The following is a 23,972-nucleotide window of genomic DNA, read 5'->3' on the forward strand; positions in this document are numbered from 1 at the left end:
CATTTCTGTCACACAATATTTAAATGAAAGAGTTGCCAAAGCTGTTGTACATGCATAAATTTACACACACGCACACACACACACACACATATATATATATATATACATATATATATATATATATATTTCCCAATGTATAATCGATGTATATGCATGTGTTTAATCGATCCCAAGCTGACTCGTAGTACCCCTAGTAGTAACTGTTGTAATTGTAAGCTTCTAAAATAATTAAATTCAACGTTATTTTCTGCTTCTTCATAGACGGCCTGATGATTGCTTCTTAAGCATGAAACTGGCAGTAGCCGTGTTGATTTAACCATCCTACCTCGGATTATATATATATATATACACAACAAAAAACAACAACAACCTTGAGCAAGGCCTCCTACCTGAAAGCCAGTGTGGCTTCCGGAAGGGACGTGGCACTATTGACATGGTGTTTGCTGCTAGACAGCTACAAGAGAAGTGTCAGGAACAGAATGCTGACCTCTACTCCACCTACGTCGATCTTACCAAGGCTTTCGACACTGTTAACAGAGAGGGTCTTATGAGAATCATGGCAAAGTATGGTTGCCCCAGAAAGTACATCGCCATCGTACGACATCTTCATGATGGCATGCTGGCAAGAGTCCAGGACAACGGTGAGACCTCTTACTCATTCCATGTCTCCAACGGAGTGAAACAAGGCTGTGTCCTTGCTCCCACCTTGTTCAGTCTCATGTTCTCAGCCATGCTGACTGATGCCTTCAGCAATAGAAACATGGACATTGGCATCAGGTACAGGACTGATGGCTCTGTCTTCAACCTTAGGAGGCTTAAAGCGAAAACCAAAGTCTCAACTGACACTATCAATGACTTCCTGTTTGCTGGTGATTGTGCCCTCAATGCTTCCACAGAGGGTGACATGCAGCATAGTGTTGACATGTTCTCTGAGGCCTGCAACAACTTCGGCCTTACCATCAGCACAAAGAAGACTGATGTATTACATCAACCAGCTCCAGGAAAGCCATACGTTGAATCCAACATCACAATAAGCGGACAACGTCTAAATGTAGTGGACAAGTTCACATACCTCGGCAGCACACTCTCAAGAAACTTTGTCATTGACGATGAAGTCAATGCCAGACTTGCTAAGGCAAGCGCTGCCTTCGACAGAAAATATACAAGAACGTTTGGAACAGGAGAGGAATCTCAATCATGTGTCAATAACAGCCAGGATCAAGGTGTACAGGGCAATGGTTCATGGTTCTTACCACAATGTTGTACGGCTGTGAAACATGGACAGTATATCGGCGCCATGCTAGGAAGTTGAACCATTTCCACACCACCTGTCTAAAAATACGTCTTGGCATCAAGTGGCAAGACAGGATACCAGACACTGATGTCCTCACTCGTGCGAACCTGCCCAGCATTTACACCGTCCTGATGCATTCTCAGCTCCGGTGGGCAGGACATGTAGCTCCCATGCCGGACGAACGTCTTCCAAAGAAACTTCTGTTTGGCGAGCTCCAGGAAGGAAGACGCTCTCATGGAGACCCAAAGAAGCGATTTAAAGACACACTAAAAGAATCACGTAAGTCTTTTAACATCAACCATGACACATGGGAAAAGAAAGCCCAAGACAGAGGAGCATGGGGAACAGCTGTACATAAGGGTGCTGAAGCATGTTAGGCCAATAAGACCGTAGTGGCCGTAGCCCGCAGGCATGCCAGGAAGGCAAGAATTCTGCCAACCCTGTAGCAGCAGCCAATATTCCCTGTCCACACTGCCAGAGACTATTTTAGGGCACAGATTGGCCTGACTAGCCATCTGCGGACCCATCAAGCTAATGACTAAACCCCAGGATGATTAGATGGTCCTCGTCGCATCGACGGACAAACAAGATATATATATATATATATATATATATATATATATATATATATATATATACAGTATGTTGATACTCGGAGTGCTTTTTCAAAATCAAGTTGTAAATCGAACGAAATAATGAAAGCCTGATGTCCGGGCTGAAACGTGTTTTGGGTATTGCCTTCAAAACTTGATATTTTAAGCTTCATATCAGAATATTGAGCAAGATATGTATCTCGTCGAATATGCATTTCAAGCGCGAAGCGCGAGTGAAAAATTTATGTAGTGAAATGAAAGATTTTTTTCTTTCCTCTTTTTTTTTGCTCCGCCAGGGGGGGGCCTTGGATTCGCCTATACGCCCCCCACTCAACCGTATAGGGTTAAATATTTGTGACACACCCCAAGATATAATACAGCAACAAAAAAATACAAGGAAAAATCCATGACAGTTAAATTATCTTTCATTACATTTTTTTTAATATGTAATCAAAAATATTAGAATGCATCCAATTGTTAGTGTACTCACTAATCCACATTAGAACGTATTATATTAATTTACAAGTTACATGTTTTCCTTGCGGAATCCGGCAAAATAGTCATTGAGTGTCATGACAAGCGTAACATGTTCATAATATTCGATGCAATTATTTTGCTTTTAACAGACCCTTGAACACTTACGATTTCTACTTAGACTTTTCCCAGATCCTATAAACTCTATTAGAGATAATATCGCAAGTAAAATGTAGTTTTATTGTCTCATACTTATACAAGACGCACTCTTACACACATGTGAACAAGAAAAAATATTTTTTTCATTGCCGAGCAGGTTTAAATTTGCGAACATTTTGATAAAGATGAAGTGTGACAGGGTATTAGACTATACCCGAGGTTCATGTTTGCACCTCAATCACCCAATGCGGGCCTGCGGTAGCGGTTGAAGCTAGGTGCAACTATTTCAATTTCAATTTATTTCATTTTTAACAGAGCAAAGTAAAGTGGTCGAAATAATTCTAATGAACTTGTGCAGACAAATTATTTTTTTTTTAATTTTCAGCTCAATATATTTCTATCACCCCCGCCCCACATACACACACACACAAATTGCTCAGACTGAACTTACGCCACTGGGCCCCATTAATGACAATCCATCAAAATATAAAGAAGAAGTTATTTTGATAACAGAAATAAAGACATTAGTTCCCCACTCGGGATTCTCAGTGGAATGGTTTAGTGATTAAAAGGAAAATGAGAAACAAAATTGGAAAATGCATATTTGGATTGAGAATGTAGACGAAGCCTGTCGTTTCTTCCGCCCGCCTTGGCCAGCTGTCATTCCAGTTCGTTCGGTCCAATAAGATTCATCTCCTGCACATAACCCTCGTACGATTGGTCCATTTGAAAGAGTGACGTAACCGGCTGGGATGACACCTATTCGTTCATAGTTTAGATTTACGATGCGTGCTGAAGCTATATCGATCACCTGTAAAGGAATAGAACAAAAGTACACGAGAATCTTTATCATCATTGTAGTGATGATTGCAATTTATCTTTAGAATCATTGACCATTCACACGTTGACTCGAATACTGTGATTTGAATTTGAATTCCTGAGCGAAGGCGGTATTGTGTCCTTGGTGACTTGTCAATCAAACCCAATCATAGCACGCATAGCACGCATCGCATACGATGAGTGCATGACAATTGTATTATCTACGAAAGTGTTTAAAAGGTCACGTAAGCTCCGCCCCTCAAAAGATGTTTTGAAGGTTTAACCCTTTCAGACGTAAAATTCCTACCGTAATTTGAGTGAGACTTAACTAACCGATTTTTCACACGGTAAAAAAAATCGTAATTTGAATGATGATTCCAGTTAAAACATAAGGCTAATGACGAATGTTTAGCACGTGTGAAACCAAACTAGAACATGACTAGACTAGAACGCTAATCACAATCACAATTGCAATAGCAATCATCATTGCTATGATGATTCAAGATTCACGTGTGAAAAGGCCCTGGACTTATATGGAGTAGAATTTGAATTTGTGATTAGCTTTCGTGATTCTAGTGCAGCAAACGTCCATTGTATCATCTCTGCATCCTATGGGCATCCTCGCAAATCAAATCCACCGCAGCTGAATAACGGGAAGAGGGAGGAAAGGTACTTTGAACGTTTATCCATCGTTAGAAGCACGGAAATAGAAACCCCCTTAGAGCTGTCATCCACTAGTTTCCATCCGTTTTCATCCGCTAGACTTCCGATGAACATCCCTTCCACAAACCACCCACGTCCGTTCTTCTCAGTTAACTTTTAGCAATTTTTTCGCAAATTTTGTCAATTTATGTTTTTTCCCCAAGCTTTTTCCCACGAGGTCATATTTTGATTTGATTTGATTTGATTTATTGTTTTCTTCTGCATCCATAACATTCGTATAATACATTTTTCATAATATGTTAGCATTTTTGGCATGAATTATAAATAAAGAGTACTAAAAAGATAATTCCAGACGAAAATTATTATATAATGTTTAAAATTTGCAGGAGAAGGATTGTCATCATAAGCAGATTGCTTGAAAAAAAATGACAATCCCAAACTTATACTAAATGAATTAATGAATACATTTATAAAGCAGAATGGGCATATATTTTCAAATAGCTGAGGGTGACGGTGATATGATGATGATGTTGATAATGATGATGATGATGATGATGATGATGATGAAGGCCATGGAGATGATGATGGTCATTATGAAGATATTGGTAATGACTAAATCGAAGGAGGAATAAATTCACGATAAAAAGGATACGACACAGAAATTTTACTTCAAGTATTCTGATAATAACATAGATTTAACGTTTGCCTTAAATGAATGAAGAGACGAACATTGTTTAACAGGCTCTGGTAGAGAGTTCCACAAATCTGGACCATGGTGTCTTATGGATCTCTGCGCAATAAGCAATTTGGGGTTAATTAAATGGAAATTTGAAGAGTAACGGGTAGGGTATGAATGAATAGATGTATTCAGAGTATAAAAATTGTGAAATGAAGGTGGGAGCATGTTATTTATACGTACTTAAACATAAGTAGTAAGCTTTGAAGAGTATTTATGTCACATACTGTTAGAGTCTTTAGTTTATGGAATAATGGATTTGTGTGTGATAAATATTGGGAATCAGTACAGATTCGAATTGCTTTTTTCTGTAATAAGTATATTGTATTAATTTTAGTTTTTGCACATGTTGCCCAAACTATGTTGCAATACAATATATAAGGCAATATTAATGAATTGTATAGTATGACAAGAGTTGTATGTGGAATTATGTTCTTCATTTTGTAAAGTATACCAACGTTTCTAGAAATACTTGTAGTTATACAACGTACATGTTCATTCCAATTTAATTTTCATCTATTGTGACACCTAAAGACTTTGTTTCTCTTTTCCTTTTGAGAGGAATATTGTCTGTTTATATTATAAGGAAATTCGTTACCATGTTAGTGTGTATGCTTGAAATATATAAAGTTTGTTTTATCTATATTGAGTGAAAGCTTATTACACTTAAGCCACAAAGATAGTTTTGGTAATTCACGGTTAATTATATCTACTAAAGTTTCCAAGCTGTTATGTGAACAAATAATGTTGGTGTCATCTGCCGTTAGTAAAGGTGTTACAGAAGTCAAATCATTAATATATATTGAAAAGAGCAAGGGGCCTAGGATTGATCCTTGTGGAACTCCGCATTGTATTAACTGAAAATCAGAAGGAATATTATTGTGAATTACATATTGTTTTCTATTGGACAAATAACTCTTAAACCAAGAGAGAGTAATTCCGCGAATTCCATAATTTTCAAGTTTTTTTAAGTAATGTCTGGTGGTCAAGTGTGTCAAAGGCTTTGCTTAAGTCCATGAATACGCCTATTATATGTTCTTTATTTGCCATTGCATTTGTAATTTTGTCGTATATTTGTATTAACGCCTGATCAGTCGAATGTCCTTTCCTGAATCCATATTGGTTAGAATTTAGAAAATGAAAAGTATCTAGAAACTTATGAAGTCTATTGTAAATAATCTTCTCTAATATTTTGGAAATGCTGGAATGAATAGAAATAGGCCTGTAATTTGTTATTTCATGCGGATTGTCTTTTTTAAAAACAGGATTTACCTTTGCAATTTTTAGGGAATTAGGACATATTCCAGTGCTAATTGACAGATTAAAAATATGACACAAAGGGGAGGCAACATAGTGTATGATCTGCTTAAAAAGGGAAGTACTAATTCTATCAATTCCCTGTGATTTGCTTGATTTGAGATTTTTTATTTCAATTAATTCCTGAATTTTGTTGGGTTAAAGAATAAAGAAGAGTTAATGAGAGTGGGAAGAAATTTTCCAAAATTTTCATCAGTTCTGTCAAGTTTGTTTGCCAAGGAGGGTCCTAAGTTCACAAAAAAGGAATTAAAGGTATTAGCTACATCTTCTGAATTTATCGCAAGATTATGAGCTGTGAAATTATCTTTGGGTAATATTTTGGGTTTCTTTCCAATCAAATCATTTATAATCTCCCATGTTGCTTTCATGTTTGATTTGACTTTGTAAAGCTTCTCGGAATAATATAATTTGCGAGAAGATCGAATTGTATTGGTTAGTCTAATTCTATAAGTTTTGTATTTATTTTTGTTTTGAATAGAAGGGTTCTTTAAAAATGCCTTGTAAAGTTTATTTCGGGTACGTATGGATCTTAAAATTGGCGACAACTTGTTCAGGGGCCAAAATGTGTAAATAAACCCTCGAAAAACTAGTTAAAGGTCAAGTCCACCTCAGAAATTGTTGATTTGAATCAATAGAGAAAAATCAGACAAGCACAATGCTGAAGATTTCATCAAAATCGGATGTAAAATAAGAGAGTTAAGGCATTTCAAAGTTTCGCTTATTTTTAACAAAATAGCTATATGAACGAGCCAGTTACATCCAAATGAGAGAGTCGATGATGTCACTCACTCACTATTTCTTTTGTTTTTTATTGTTTGAATTATACAATATTTCAATTTTTATGAATTTCATGATAAGGACCTCCTTGCCTGAAGCACAAAATGTTAAAATATTGGAATTCCACGTGTTCAGGGAGGAATGAAACTTCATTTCACATGACAATGACAAGAAAATCAAAATATTTCATATTTCAAACAATAAAAAACAAAACAAATAGTGAGTGAGTGACATCATCGACTCTCTCATTTGGATGTAACTGGCTCGTTCATATAACTGTTTTGTGAAATTAAGTGAAACTTTAAAAATGTCATAACTTTCTTATTTTACATCCGATTTTGATGAAAGTTTCAGTGCTATGCTTGTTGAATTTTTCTCTTTTTATTCAAATCAAGTTTTTTGGGGTGGACTTGTCCTTTAAGGTAGTTATTTTGCACACAGGTGAAAACTCGTTTAGGGGTGTTTACTTGGTCACGCGTGTGTACAGCAATATATTTGACTGCCCCCCCCCCCCGGGCAGACACAAATCCTGTTTTAAACTAGTGATAAACAATACTCTGTTTGAAAATCGCTTGTATTATATTTTCTCAAAATATATTCCTCCTATTGTGTATGTTTTCCTATGCTAAATATTATTTCGTATTATTTTTGTTTTGAACAGAGTATTGACAGGTGTCATAGAGGTTTCAAAAATTTGATTTAGTTCAATTCAACTTGCTGTGTCCAAAGAAAGAGGGACATCATAATCTGGGGGGTGTTTCATCAAAGGTGTCAGCACTGACTAAATTGTCAGTGCTGACTATTTCAGTGAAATCATTGGTTTTGAATGGCTGAAAAGCACTGGCCTCTGACTGTTGCTATGGTAACTGTCAGAGAAAGACAATTTGTCAGTGCTGACAACTTTCATGAAACGGACCCCTGTGCGCATCGTCACTGCCAGTGGATAGGCTGCAATTCAGACCACTTTCATCGAGTGAAGGTTTTGCAGAGCACATTATGGAATAAAAAGATACAACTTGTAAATACCTCTTGATCTGTTCTCATAAATCCAATGATTCTATCTGCCATGTTCATCATATCTCCATGCAGTGATGAAGCCAAACATTCATCTTGTACTTCAATCATTACTATGGCCTGTTTAGAAATTAGAAAAAGAAGAATGGTATAACATGCAAAGCTAGAAATTAAAAAAAATATATATCAAATAGATTAAGATGGTTAGCAGTAAAACCTGTTTTTAAATGAGATAGGATTATAAGAAATGTGAAGTGAGACCAAACGGTAAGTTGTATACCATGCAAGTGGCACTTTATCGATTCACGTAATCAATTCAATTGACATGGACATTTATATTGTGTCGAAAATGACATTGGCCTGTATTCTGTCTTTAGTCGGGTTTAAGTTAAACTCAGGTTTAAAGTTCTGGTTTAAGTATGGATAGCCAATTGTTATATAAATCACAGTAGAGATATTATATTTCAGCTCATTTTGCTTTTAAATCATTCATAATTATCTAGGAAGAATAAATAGATGATTGTCTTCACCAACGATGAATCAGGAAAGAGCAGAGTAAACATAAGAAACGTACAACTCAATAAAAACTTTGATACTTTTGGCTTCCCATACTTAAACCATGCACAACTTTAAACCTGAGTTTGAGTTAAACCCAACTTCAGAATACGGGCCATTGGGTTCATGTGGTTATGATAGCTTGTCTCGTAGGTTCAACCATTTGTACTTTCAATAAAGAGCTTTCTATTGCTGATTGTTATTGTATGTATCGTATTGATATGACAGGCGGAAGATTTTGTTTAATATAGCAGTGCCATTTCCATTTCCGTTAATCATTAGGAAACGCAATCATTTTTACATTTTATTTCGGTTACTTCCTTACATTTTGAAACCAACTACTTATTGATGCCCGTATTCTTAATACCAGTAAGTTGGTATTACAGACTGAAAAGTTTGTTGTTATTGTCTTTATGTTATTGATAGTGAAAAATTAATTACTAAAAATTAAAATTGCAGTCGTACAAGTGACATTTCATAGAAATATTGAGACTGGCGTACAAGCACATAATCCTACACCCAAGCCCCTTCATAGATTGGTCTATAACCATGATAACAGCTCCTTGGATGAGCGATGTGAGATGTCTTGGTGATGTCTTGATGATAAAAGGGAGATCATGATGAAAATGAACAGATGTATATATATATATATATATATATAAACATATTTATATATAAGAAGGTAGAGGTCTACCGAAAATTTGGAGAGTGACTAAAAGAACTTAATTGTTGGCATTGCAAAAACTGCATTACTCGTGAATTTGTTTCGCATTCCTGATATATCTGTTATAATCTCAATGCCGGTAAATACCTTGTCCTCCACACACTTAAGTTTCCCAATCATTTCTATTGTATTCCACCATCTCGTTTAAGCCATTACCTCCTCTGTTGTTATTTTGTTATCTTATTGTAATCCTTTTGTTTTGTACTCAACCCCCTCTGTTGTTATTTTTGTTATTTTGTTATCTTTGTGTAATCATTCTGTTCTGTACCGTTGATTACCCATTATTTACTTTGTTGGTATTACGATTTTATATGTATGGTTTCGTTCCACTTTGTTTGTTTCAATGCATTATATGCCTGATGAAGGCCCTTCTGGCCGAAAGCTAGCCCAATAAAAGAGATACTTGGAAGCTACGACTTGCATCAATGCTTGAATTATTTAGGCCTATATATATATATATATATATATATATATATATATATATATATATGATATACAATTGACATATGACCTAACATTGTAAAGCTTAGATTCTCCTCTTTCTTCTGAAATCACTTACATTATTTCTCATTCACGCATGAGTGAGCAAAAACAATTTGAAGAGGGATACCAAAAAGTCACTTGGTGGGCTGTATCTGGGTTTCAAAAGGAAACCACATTTTAAAAAAGTTCAGTATCTGCTCTTTAATTTAATACCTCAATTACAGGAAATGGTTAATAAATAACAAAGTTCTGGCTATTTGAAATAAAGCTTGAATTTCAATAATTTCATAAATGAAGAGCTTTTACAGGCTAGCGTTCAAACTCACTCGACACTCCGTTTTGTTGACGATCAGCCATGCATTAAGTCTTTTATTAACCGTGCGATATCTTCTGTGGAAACCGGTGGAAACACATTTATTAAATGAAATTATGGAAATACAAGCATTGTTTCGAGGAACATAACTTTTTTACTTCTTGACAATTTTCTGTGATTAAGGTATCAAATGAAAGAGCAGATATTGAAATTTTTAGGCGTGTGATTTTCTGTATGAAATTCAGATACACCCCGCCAATTTTTTTTTTTTTATATCCTTTCTTAAAATTGTTTTCGCTCACTCATGCGTGAATGAGGACTAATCTAAGTAATTTCAAATAAAAAAAGGAGATTCTAAGCTTTACATTGATAGGTCATTTGTCTATTGTATTTATGATTAAGTTATGATAAATCATCGCTAAATCTCGGTTTCGTTTTTTTTTTGGGACGCACTGTATACACAACAAAAAAAGTAAGTTCCCCCTAAATCAAGTTGTTGTGTCTTTTGAACCGAATCATTTTGAGATATGATATTTCATAGGTGGTTTTCTACACTCATTAAGCAACTTCTGGATGAAATTGAGATTGACCAGTTGAGTCATGCATGAGTAATTAAAGATTGAATTAAAAATGACCATTTTTGAAAGTCACAAGAGTCGTTTTTCAGATTGTACAAATACAAAGTTGGGCAAAAGTTGTTTTAGGTGAATTTTATGGTGTTGTGCTGTTTTACTATCCATCATTTAACCACTTCAGATCAAATTTTGATATCGTATTTTCATGGTTGAGTGAGCACAATGTATCGCAGGGGCCGCGAAACGGGGGGGGGGGGGCTTTATCCTCCATTTTTTCTAAAAGCATGTACAAAAATGTGTAAATTACCATACGATTGTGATTTTTTTACATGAAATGTGTGCGACATCATAGTAGTCAGGTCCAGATTTTTAAAAATGTGCTCAGAAAAAGTGCTTTAGGCATTTTGTGTTAATGCTGATATATCAATTGTTTTAAGGTAATTCAGGGGTGCTGAACCCAAAAATGCTGTTTGCCAAACTCGATTCCGACGTTTTCATCCTCAAATCGGCAAAAAAAAATGGCGGCATTTTTAATGCAGTTTCCCCACATTAAACGAATTTTATGGGTGATTATATTTAGAAAATTGGGATCTATGCGTTATTTTTGATACCCAGGATTGGAAACACAATGTGTCCGATTGATTCGTCAGCCATCTTTAATTCCAAGATGGCTGCCATGATTCAAAGCTGCTGATTTGATAAATAATATGACAAAATGTTTGATAATTTGGGGGCGATGCTTGCATAATCACATTGGATATCTTTAACGTGTCTGCCATTTTCTCATCGCCTGCATAGGAGAAGCAAGACATTGACGTCGCTTTTCCGACGGCGGCGGCGAAAGAAACATCAAATCTTAACCGAGGTTAAGTTTTTGAAATTTCGTAACTTTTAGGGCTTAGATTTCTATTTCATGAAACTTAGGCATGTTAGGATTAAACAAAGTCTATTGACACAGGTTATAGTTACAAAACGTTGACAAGGTTACCTGGAAATCCAACATAGCGTCCACAACGGCAGTCGCTGTACCATCAAGTCCAAAAATAAAGAAAATCATCAAAATCAAAATCATCAAAAAGCTTTCAAGTCAAATAATGAATCAGGACATGTTTACAAGATAGTCAGTGTGTGTGTCAGAAAATCCAAGATTACCTTCCAAAATGGCGTCTATAATGGACGTTGTAACTTTGAAATGGTCTAAATTCATGTAATATCCACCTGGTAGAAATAACCTTGGGGTCTACCGAGAATAAAATAAAACATGTAAAAAAATCATGATTCCAAAGGGAAAAATTACATTGGAAAAATTTTAAGATTTATCAGTGGTGCAGTTTTGCCCCCCAAAATAATAATGGCTTAAAAAATAGTTGTTATTTCTTAAAAATCTGGCTGCAACGTTCATTACTACCTACTTACAATGTAAGAACATTTTTGTGCCTTTCTCATGATATCAAGGGTCATATGATATAGGTGAAGACAGATTACAGGGAACCACTGTTGTCAATTTAGTCAAAAAATTGAAGAACGCTCCAAAAATTACATTCAAATTGGCCACCATTGTTACAAAAATGACAATACTTCATATCCCATCTAGTGCCACTATTTTGGTGTCTCTGTTTCTAAGACCCGGCTTGAAAATGTGTTTTACAAGAATTAGTGACATAATTATTTATTTATTTATTTATTTATTCATGTTTTCTTTATAAAAAGCAGGGTAGTCCCATTCAAGCCAGAGGCCTGCTTTACAAGGGAGCCCTGCTGTCAATCACAATTTGAACATTATACAATAACAATTATAACACACAAGATTAAGAAATACAATACAAAAATGATATATATACATAATAAATAAATAACAATAAGAAGGGGGGGGGGTGTAAGGCCTATACACTCTATGACAAACAGTAGAAAAGTTAGCTTGCTTGGAATTTACGGACGTTTCGTTTAAAAGTAGGAAGTGAAACAGAGCACTTAATTGGTACTGGTAATGAGTTAAAAAGTTTGGATGCTATATAGGAGAATGACTGTTTTTTAAACTCGGTTCTTGGTTTTGCGAGATACAATTGTTGTGATGAGATTGATCTAGTAAGATAATAATTAGGTCTCAGAGGCATTGTTTGCAATAAATATCTAGGAGCAAGACCGTTTAAAGTTTTATACATAAGTATTTGGTAATTATAATCCACCCTTTTCTTGACAGATTGTAACTTCAGAGAGCGTAACATATTCTGGACTGGGGTATAGTAGTCTGCATCTAATACCAAACGACAATATTTGTTTTGACACTTCTGAAGTCGTTGCAAATCTTTCACTTTTAATGTTCCCCAAACAGTTGAACAGTAGTCGATATGAGGAAGGATTAAAGAAAAATACAAATGGGCGAGTACGTCTTTTGTCAGACAGTGCCTGATTCTCCGCATGCATATTATAGAATTCATAATCTTTTTAATAATGGAATTGATGTGAAAAGACCAGTCCAGAATATGACTGAAAGTAACACCCAGATATTTAAACTGAGTTACATTTTCTATGGATTTACTATTCATGTATATCTGCATCTTGACTGGGTGTACCTTCCTCCGACTTGAAAATAACATAACTTTCGTTTTATCTGTATTAACAACCAAACCATTTTCTTTTAGCCATTTACTTAGAACATAAACATCACTTTGCAACTGTGTTTGAACAGCTTTAACTCCAAATCCAGAAGAAAATATTGCAGTATCATCTGCATACAGAGAAATATTAGTATTGGAATGCATAGTTAAATTACTAATGTCATTAATGTACATACAAAACAGTAGAGGGCCCAAAATTGAACCTTGCGGTACCCCTGAATGAACAGGCAGAAAATCGCTAGTAGTACCCTTATAGGACACACATTGCTTTCTTCTAATTAAGTATGATTCAAACCATGTCAACTCTAAATTTCTTATGCCAAAGTAATATAATTTCTTGATAAGGATATCGTGAGGGATAATATCAAAGGCCTTTCTAAAGTCCAAAAACAGAGCACCTATTACTCGGCCTTTGTCAAGGTTATCGTATAACATATCAGTAAACTCTGTTAGGCACGTCGAGGTGGAATGTTTACTTCTAAACCCTGACTGCCGATGAGACATCAATTCTTCATGGTGAAGATATTCAATTAATTGAGAGTGGACCGCTCTTTCTAAAATTTTGGAAACGATCGAGAGAAGGGAAATAGGGCGAAAATGGTTGAGTTCGTTAGCAGTCTTTGTTTTGGGGATAGGGACTACTTTAGCCAGCTTAAAATCATTGGGAACTTGTCCAGATTGTATTGACTGATTGAAAATGCGCACAAGAGGAATGGCAACCGACTGTGCGCTGAGTTTCAACAATCTGGGATGGACGTCGTCAAGGCCTACAGATTTTGTACAATTGATGTTATTCAATTCCTTTCTTACAAAGTCAACGGTTATCTCTCTAAAAGTAAAGCGTGAATGTACTTCACGAAGCCTTTTGATAGCATCATCACTCTTGTCTTTTATTTCGCTCGGGTCTTTACCATGAATCGATTCAAAAACTTTGCTAAACATTGTGTTGAACTCTGTTGCTATTTTAAAAGGATCCGATTCAATAGCACCGTCAATGACCAAATGAGAGCCTTCGCTCGAGTTGTTGTTAGGCAACAACCCTTTAACAATATCCCAGGTTTCTTTCATATCACTGGTTCCCTCTATCTTACTACGATAATATGACCTTTTCAGTTTTTTGTTGAGAGTATTAGTTTTGTTTCTGAGTTTAATATATTTCTCCCACATAGCAGTACTTTCATATTCATTTTTATTTCTATCATATTTCATCTTATAGAACTGCCTTTTGCAGTAGTCTCTGTCTCTTGCTAGTTGTTTATAAGCCGACGTAATCCAAGGAGATCCTTTGAATTTTTTACGCACTGATACATACGGTGCATGTTTGTTTGAAAGTTCAACAAAAGCTTTTTTGAATTTGTTCCACATGACGTCAACATCAGTTTCATTCACAAAACAATCATTCCAATCGATACTTTCAACATCACTAAGAAATGCATTTTCATTGAAAAACTTGAAAGATCGGAAGCGTGAGATCTGAGGAGGTGATCTCTGTGTTTTCAATTTTGTAACAACATAGATTAAGGAATGGTCACTAAACCCAATAGACTGCACACCTGAATATAGCTCACCTAATGAGTTTGAAACATAAATCAGATCTATGAGGCTTTTACTAAAAGGGGTCACACGAGTTGGGTCTTTGATAAGTTGTTTTAAACCTAGTGATTGACTAATTTCTATTAATTTGTTAGATAGTGAGTTAACTGTGAGCATGTTGCAGTTAAAGTCGCCTAGTAATATCATTCTATCTGAGAATGAAAATACTTGATCAAGATTGTTATCTAATTCATCAAAGAAAGATGTGGTGGAATTTGGTTTTCGATAAATGAATATAACAGCAAACTCCGCCCCCTAAACAACCTCTGTCTTTTCTCTCCAAATAATAACCTTCAATATAGCATTCATTGCTGCCAATAGTCTCATCTAACCAGGTTTCAGATAATGACATTAGATGATATGGACAGCGTTTAAGAAGACGTCGTATATCAACCATTTTATTGCGAAGACTTCTAATGTTTAAATGGGCAACTTTAAGTCCCTTTCTATTTGGAAACATAAGTGATTCGGGTTCCGACTCAATCTCATTATGGGCTGATATGTTCACTGTATTGTCCATTAGATTTAAGTCTGTCTGATCTAAATCAGAATTATTCAAGCTTATTAACACAGATTGATTCGAACATTCATGAAAGGGTAGCTCTTTCCACAGACAACAATCGCATTTCCAGTCAGTATTTGATCTGAAAAATGGAAATGACATATCAGAGCAATCTAAATGTCCCCAGTTTTTACAGCTAATACAAAGCATAGCATTCTGATTATTTCTAACTGTTTTCTTACAATAAATACATAGATATTTTTGAGGCATAGTGATAGGCAATTACAATAAAGAAGTAAACAATATATAACAAAAAGTGCTAAAAATGTTACTCAAGTGTTTTGGGGAATTGAGGGTAACACTATAAAAAGTTTTTCAATCAACAAGGAAGCAAGCTTACAGTTTTGAGTCAATGTCAGCTAGACTTGTGATCGAGATCTTCGTTCCGTGAGCATTAACAACCGTGATCCTCCCATCAAGTGTCCAGACTTTTTTGACGTTTTTATTCGAGCAAAGTTTGCTGACGATGACTTGTCTGCTTGCGGTGAGATCTTCATGAATGAAGATATTAGTGCCCTTGAGTTTAGATCGAGCTTTGTAGATCTCTTGTCGGGTGTTATATCGGGTGAACTTAATGATGATCGGACGAGGTTTCTGCGGTGTGTTACTCCTAGATCTTGGTGTGATCCGATGGCTACGGTCGATATGCACGGGATCAAGATTGATTCCAAGATTGCGACGAACAACATCGATGATCAGCTGATCTGTATTTTCCTCTTGATTCTCAGCGATTCCATGGAAACGAAGACACTGCCTACGCGAATATTGCTCTTGGTCGTCACTCAATCGTCGGATTTCCTTCACTTGTCTGGAGAGATCATCAACTGAAGATCGAAGAGTCGCGATTTCTTCCGAGAATTTGTGAAGATCCAGTTGAATGGACTCGTAAACTTGTTTCGTCACCTCCTCTTTTACTGCGTCGATAATTGCTTGGATGAGTCGAGAATGTGTTTCTTCGCTGATCGCTTTGTCAACCTGAGTGCGAATATTGCGTAGCAATGTGGGGTCATCAGTCAATACGTCCACGGTTGGATGGTCACCTGAAATCGATGGGGATCTGTTGGCTGAATCCATCGGGTGCGCCCCGGGCGTTTGTTTGATCTGGCCTCGTACTTCAGAGTCCCCTTTCGGTGATAGCTCAGTGGCTTCAAAGTTACCTTTCTCAATCCGAGATTTGGACCGCATTTTCATCTTTGAAGTGGTAGGAACACTCATTGTGGTTGTAAGAAGTATGATATATAAGTTGAAAATGACAAATCCTGAAATATATCCAACAGAGAAAGCCGAATTTTGTTCACACTTTGGTCACACTGCTGACTGTCCACTCACCCGTATGGGCAGATAGGCGGTGGTGCAACAATAAGTAAACATCCAAAAACAAACTTCAAAAAATAAGGTACAATTTCACCTTTAAAAATTCCATAATTCACTTATAAGTATTTCAAGACACATCATTTTTGTGCTCAGGACTATCCTTTGGTTTCATGATTAGGGAAGAGTAGTCATTTTCGCGCAATTTTAGAAGTCGCTTTGGACTTTTTACGACGAAAAAGAAACTGACCATCTTTTTTATTTGTTCCGATTTATTAGTTCAGCCTTCAAACCACAATACATGTAGTGTAGATTTTGTTCACCTAATTAATATTATGTTTAGCTGATGGAAGTCTTTTAAGACTCACTTTGAAAGCCAACTTTAAATAATCGGCAAAATGGACTGCTTCATACCATAGAAACTAATCCAAAAGTATTATTCAACCCTTGAAACCATAGTGTAGACACCAACATCATATTTCCCAAATATATTTTAAATAGATAATGTCAATTTTTGAGTATCAGCAGTCATTTTAGACTCCTTAATTGAAACCATCTTTGATTTTTAGACATACAGGACCATTGATTGCCCTTGTACCTTATCCTAATGTATTACTTGACCATTTAAACCAAGGGTTAGACAACATAATCATATACCCCAGGCGGATATTAAACAAACTATGACAGTTTTTAGGTAACAATAGCCATTTTAGACTCCAATTTTGGAAGCTGTTTTGGATTCTTGGACATGCTGGACCTCTGACTGTCCTTGTAACTTGTCCTTATTTATTACTTGACACTTTAAACCATGGGTTAAACACAAAAATCATATTCCCCGGGCTGATACTAAACAAACTGTGTCAGTTTTTCGGTGAGAACGGCCTATACAGTGCGTATCAAAAAAAAGTTTACACTTTGAAAAATCCATGTCAAATTATACATTTGTAATATCCTGAAGATTTTTCCACATTTTAACATTGGTACAGATCCATTTAAGCAATTGACGATATAACTGTCTAAAAATATTTCCGCTTGAGTGAGCACCATTCACTTTTGAAAAGTTAGTGAAAAATGATTTGCGCAGAATTATGAAATAGTTATGCGAATAAAAGTAGACCTTAATCATGAAGAACATGTGGAATTTAGCTAGTAAAATTGATTTGAAGATATCTTTTACCTTTTTAAACTTGTTTCCTTATCCAAAACACTTCGAAGAGTGCATTGCGCCCCACCCCACTCCCCCACACACCAAGGCCACCGTGACGATGATTGCTTTACACTGAGCTGCGATTTACATGAAATGGCTTAGGCTTGATTTTCATTTTGTTAATCAATATCAAACTCGGAAAAAATGTGCATAAACAAGTATTTAATTAAAAATGAAATGTAAACCCACTTTAAATGATAAAACCTTGGTGAAAAAATGCTGGAGATGTCTGATATAAACTTTTGTTCAGATTCAGTTATGTCCTCAGATCCAGATGGCACACAAAGGGTAAAGGTTGTACTTACTAAGTGTTGACATTTCAATTTGGGTGGCAAAATTGTTGCAAAATGCTTGAATGTATCCGTTGTTTTTCAATTGACTCAAAGTTCAAGGGAAATGTATGAGAAATGTTTCGCAGGGTAAGTTTGATTTTGCCTTTTCCCCTTGACACAGCGTGAAAACGAGCATTTCTGCGCAAACAGATTTCTACGAGCTTTACAAATATGGACAGTGCTCACTCAAGTGGAACATTCTGTCAAAACTTTTACTTTCATTGGATAGATGAGACCCAAACCCAAGATTATATGTGAAAAAAATACACACATGGTGTATATTTTTTTATTCCCAGGGCTTTTTCAAAGTGTAAACTTTTTTTTGATACGCACTGTATAGACTCCATTTTTGGAAGCCATTAGGGATTTTTGGACATAATGGAACCACTAACTGTCCTTGTAACTTGTCCCAATCTAATACTTGACCCTTTAAAACATGCATTATACTAAAAAAATCATATTCTCCAGGCGGTTATTAAACAAACTGTGTCGGTTTATAATTAACGACATACATTTATACTCCATTTTTGCAAACCATCCTGGATTTTTGGACATGGAAGACCATAGACTGTCTTTTTTACTTGTCCTAACGTATTTCTTGACCAATTAAACCAAGGGTTAGGCATCATGTCCAAGACAGGTATTAAACAAACTATGTCGGGTTTGTGGGGTTTTTTTTAGATAACAGCTATTTTAGACTACAATTTTGAAAGCCATCTTGGATTTTTGGACATAGTGGACTGTTGACTGTCCTTGTAACTTGTCCCGGTTTACTTCTTGACCCTTGAAATCACCAATGAATACAACCCAAATAAAAGACACTAAAATACGTAAAAGATGAATTATGAATTTTTAGGCCATGGCAGCCATTTTTACGCAATCTTGGATTTTCATGTATCCTGGAGTGCTTATGTTCACTTTTTCCTTTTTTGCCCTCCACCATTGAATACATGTATGCACCGAAAAAGGTGTCTAGGGTAGATAAAGTGCCGGTTATTTTAATTTTCAGTTAATGGCGGCCATCTTAGACGCCATCTTGAAAATAACCACTTTCCCGGATACGGATTTTGGTGGATTTTTAGTATGTTATTTTTTAGATCAAATAGTACCAAAAACCGTTGACAAACATTTTTGTTACAAGTTTTGGGGGTCAGAATAGAGTAAAAATGGGTGTAAAATGGCGGCCATTTTGTTTTTGCCAATTTGAGGATTTTAACATCAAAATCAAGGTTGGCAAACAGCAAATTTGGACTCAGCGCCCTCAAATTATGTTAAAGCACTACTCAATTCAGCATTAACACGATTTGCCTAAGGCAGTTTACTTTTCTCAAATCTGGACCTGACTATAGTATAATAGTACATGCACGTATATGTGTGACGAAAAAGATAGAGGCTGCGAACGGAGCAATTTGGTTCACTCTCATTTTCATCAGGGTTGGTTGTGGCAGGAGAGGTTGGTTATTTGGGTGTGTGGATGAAGTGGTGTCTAGAAACCTTTCCCTCATTCTTCTTACCCTGTCAAAGTCAATGGCGACGTTAGCCCGACTGGAACCACTGATATTAGCCGTTTCTACAAGAATCGTATTAGAGTCGTAGTTGTATCGCATCATCTGTTTGCCAACCTCCCCGCTTCCTTCCGTCATCACTATGTTCTTTTCCTGGAAAAATTTGAAACAAAAGTAATGATATTGGTATTGATAACGATGATGATGATGATGATGATGATGGTGATGATGATGATGATGATGATGATGATGGTGATGATGATGATGATGGTGATGATGATGATGGTGATGATGGTGATAATGATGATGATGATGATGATGATGATGATGATGGTGATGATGATGGTGATGATGTTGATGATGATGATGGTGATGATGATGATGGTGATGATGATGATGATGGTGATGATGGTGATGATGGTGATGATGATGATGATGATGGTGATGATGATGATGATGATGGTGATGATGATGATGATGATGGTGATGATGATGATGATGATGATGATGATGATGGTGATGATGATGATGATGGTGATGATGGTGACGGAGATGATGGTGATGATGATGATGATGGTGATGATGATGATGATGGTGATGATAATGATGGTGATGATGATGATGATGATGATGACGACGACTATGATGATGATGATGATGATGATGATGATGATGATGATGATGATGATGATGACGACGACTATGATGATGATCATGATGGTAATATGGTGGTGTGTGGTGATGGTAATTATCATGATGATGATAATAGTGATGATCATGATCGTGATGATGATGACGACAGAGGTGAATATCGATAATTGATATGATTATAAAATTGATGTCAATTGGAATAATTATTAATAGAGGGTAAAGCAGAGCATGTATAGGGCCTATAGTGGAAAAACTTTCAAATTGTGTTTTTCAATATTAATTATATTTGTGTTGGTAATGTGTTCTTTATTCACCTCTGACGACACCAAAATGAGACAACTTTATAACAACTAAACAAATTTAAAGGTTGATAGAACTTCTTAGATCATTTTCGTAACAAATTTTTTTGACAAGCAAAAACAAAGAAAATTCTTTGCCCTTTCCTCCCCCTCTAGGACTGATACGCTTATGAATGAAGTGCTTTGTGCATACACTTTGATGTCGAATAAATTCATCTCTTTATCCATTGTATCGCACGATTGAGGATAAATAGTATGTAGAAAACATATTTTAATTGAAACCTTTGATCAAACATTTTACCAAACATAAAATGTGCCAGTATCCATGGTAACTTAATTGGTCAAAGGAAAAGCACATTTTTTTTTTGTATTGTCTATGGCAAAGCAGTAAAATAATTGGTACCTTGTCTATTATTTGCAGTAAGCCATGAAGGTCTTGATGGAAATAAGATATCAATAATTCTCAGCCAGCAAAAAGCAACTAAACTGTACAATCCTCATAAAGCAAATTATTTCATTGGGAGAATGCTGCTTTCATCATTCCAGTTTCCTTCATTTTGGCGCAAAGGCACTGAACGATCGGTGTTAGATTAAGTCTATTTGTCTTTTAAGAGTCATCTGACAAGAACATCTATTAATACAAACAAAATATTTAGTTATATATGAAATATTCCAAAATAATACGCCCCAAAAAATACACATTGTCTTAATTACTCAGGGTACAAATGAATTTTCAGATCCCTCGTTTTGAATATCCTCAGGCTCTGTCTCTTCCCTTTTTTCACCCCCCTGTTCATTACTTGAAGAATCGGCTTGATTGCTTTTGTGTATGACTGAGTAATGGATTTCATATCTTGCCACATGTGACTAATTGAAACTGGATAATGTGGAGCATAGTTTATTCCCTTGGACCGATGAACAGGCAGTCCTACAAGCATCGTCGGATAAAAGTAAGTAAAGTACTTGAAAACAAAATCCTAATAGGCGATCGGGGCTCTGCCTTCCCACTGCGTCGCTGCTCTTACCATACTACTATCCATTGCTTTCTCTTGATCTCTCCCTCCAACTGTTATGCATTGGTTCGCCATACCTCCATAATCTCCACGAGAAAGGATGACCGCTGAGATGATCACGCCAATGGCGATAATGATAGCAACGATAATCGATGCTACAGCACGAATCTTGACCTGGTTATAAAGAATAATTAATTCTGATGTTATAAATAAAATGAAGGATACATTCTATAACTGATATATATGTTCTTTTGATTTGACCATTTTGGCTTTTGTTGGTGGAGTTGAAGTGATTGGGGCAAAGTGCATTTTTTGGGGGAAATGATTATATGACATGTTTTCCACCAAGCGCTTCGCGCAAAAATAGGTGTTTGGCATTCAATGTATATACATATGCAAAATTAAAAAACCGTAAAGCTTTACGAAGACTGTAAAGGAATCTTATAGAGTAGGCCTGCGTGAAAATACTCTTCAAACATCCAGAAAATAGTATTACAGTTCACTGCATACAGCCCAAAATTTATGTCAGAATCCTCCACTCATGCATGGGGAATTTACTCATACACTGTATATAGTCTGGTTTTCTCTCTCTTTTTCTTTTCAAGGCCTCCATCAATTTCAAGTTCCAAGCTATTAAGATGGCGATCTCTCACATTTCAATTTACGATATTATACCTATTTTTTATAATTTATATATTTCAACATTTTTTAAGTTTAAGAAAAATTAGCCATGTATAATTCATATCTGACTAAGAACATTACTGTGTTAATCATTCTGTTATTACACTCTAAAAAATGAAGTGCTAATTCAGCTCTTAAAGAGCGTGTATAGTGACTGCACTTCGGAGTGCTGATTTGTCTAGTTCAAATTTGAAAGAGAAAAATCAGCACTCCGAAGTGCAGTCACTATACACGCTCTTTAAGAGCTGAATTAGCACTTCATTTTTTAGTGTATGTTTATTGATATGAAATGCTGAAAATGATTATACTTGTGTATACTATGTTATTGAAATGTGGAAATGATCAAATCATGGAACGCCGGAGCCACGAGACCACAGAGGTGGGTTAAGACGAACCCGATCATTTCGACGAACAGATCTTCAACTTCACCAATTATTTTCTTTGTCAGATTGTAGACGAGTTTAGAACAGAATCAAGCCCCCTTTCACTCATCTGGATGAATAATAGCAAGATGCTCGTAAATCATTATATATAGATTATTTTCTAAATAAAATCAATAAATCACCTCTAGATATGTCAATGGAAACAATCATTGATGTTATAATAAAACAAAAGAAAAATGTAATATTACCGATGAAGAATCCATCTCCTTTTCCATTAATCTCTTTCAAGATCTTCTATGGCAGACGAATACGTGATGAAAAGTATAAAATTCTTTAATTAAGCAGACGATATGTTTAAAAGCCCAGTTTCTGATCAATACTGCTTTCTGAAAAATATTTTGCGAATATATATTGGGGATTGACATGAAAACGTAAACAAAAGTTGTCTAATATCGCATCAAATCGAAATTAGGTGAAATTAGAGAAGAGGATACGTGACAGGAAGCGATATTTTTCAAACCCTGTCCAAGTATTTCAATACACTTTCAGTACAATTATAAAGTTATGTACAGGAGTTAGATAGCCCGACCAGACTAGGGTAATCATGTTGCATCAACCTTTTAAATTCATATATGACAATGTTGTCTTTGAAAGTCATCAAAATGTGGTAAAAATCTCAATTTAATTAGAGGATTATTTATTTTCAATAGCAGATCAATGATTTCATAAGGGGTAGAAAATTTTGAATTGTCAGTTTGCATTAATGACGTACACTGTCGCTCCAAATGACAAGGAAACAAGCTTATGATTCCAATATAAATTGTGTTTTACCCTCAACAACAACATGACAAGCCCCAAAATAGTTTAGTCAAAATTATTCTCTACGTAAAATATTTTACAATTTTATCTTAAAAATATTGGGTCGTCGTGGTCTAGTGGTTATGACTCTCATCTTTCAATCTAAGAGGCATGGGTTCGAATCCCTTCGGCAAGAAATTTACCCACATTGCGCTGCACTAGGCCAAGGTGAGGTGAATGGGTACCCGTTATGATTTATTTTTTGAATGCTACAGTCGGGGTAATTATGATACCTAGTAGGTCTATCAAGGGCCGTAGAGATTCTTCCTTAAAGGGATGGTCCGGGCTGAAAGTATTTATAGCTTAATAAATAGAGTAGAATTCACGGATCAACTGTCAAAAATTTCATCAAAATCGGATAACAAATAAGGAAGTTATTGAATTTCAAAGTTTAGCAATATTTTGTGAAAATAGTCGTCATTAATATTCATTAGGTTTGCTGATGTCACATCTCCACTTGTTC

The 23,972-nt window shown here is 35.8% G+C and overlaps 1 protein-coding gene across 1 annotated transcript; it reads right to left on the reverse strand.

The window, feature by feature from the left end:
* Positions 1-2,673: 2,673 nt before the first annotated feature.
* Positions 2,674-23,020, reverse strand: LOC121428009. Its single transcript, XM_041624583.1, has 5 exons — positions 22,900-23,020; positions 21,600-21,761; positions 19,634-19,777; positions 7,859-7,966; positions 2,674-3,331 (listed from the first exon to the last, which is right to left on the reverse strand). Exons 1-5 carry the CDS (start codon positions 22,924-22,926, stop codon positions 3,086-3,088), a joined length of 687 nt encoding a protein of 228 aa, XP_041480517.1. The 5' UTR covers positions 22,927-23,020; the 3' UTR covers positions 2,674-3,085.
* Positions 23,021-23,972: the final 952 nt, after the last annotated feature.

Source organism: Lytechinus variegatus, chromosome 14 (genome assembly GCF_018143015.1).
Source record: "Lytechinus variegatus isolate NC3 chromosome 14, Lvar_3.0, whole genome shotgun sequence".
NCBI classification, from domain to species: domain Eukaryota; kingdom Metazoa; phylum Echinodermata; class Echinoidea; order Temnopleuroida; family Toxopneustidae; genus Lytechinus; species Lytechinus variegatus.

What these genes read in the sequence shown, in the direction of transcription:
- LOC121428009 (XM_041624583.1), bottom strand. Translation starts at nt 22,926, where the DNA reads ATGGAAAAGGAGATGGATTCTTCATCG. An exon ending in AGGAGATGGATTCTTCATCG is followed by an intron (nt 21,762 to 22,899) that starts GTAATATTACAT and finishes CTTTATAACCAG; the next exon opens with GTCAAGATTCGTGCTGTAGC. An exon ending in TCGCCATTGACTTTGACAGG is followed by an intron (nt 7,967 to 19,633) that starts GTAAGAAGAATG and finishes ATTTCTAAACAG; the next exon opens with GCCATAGTAATGATTGAAGT.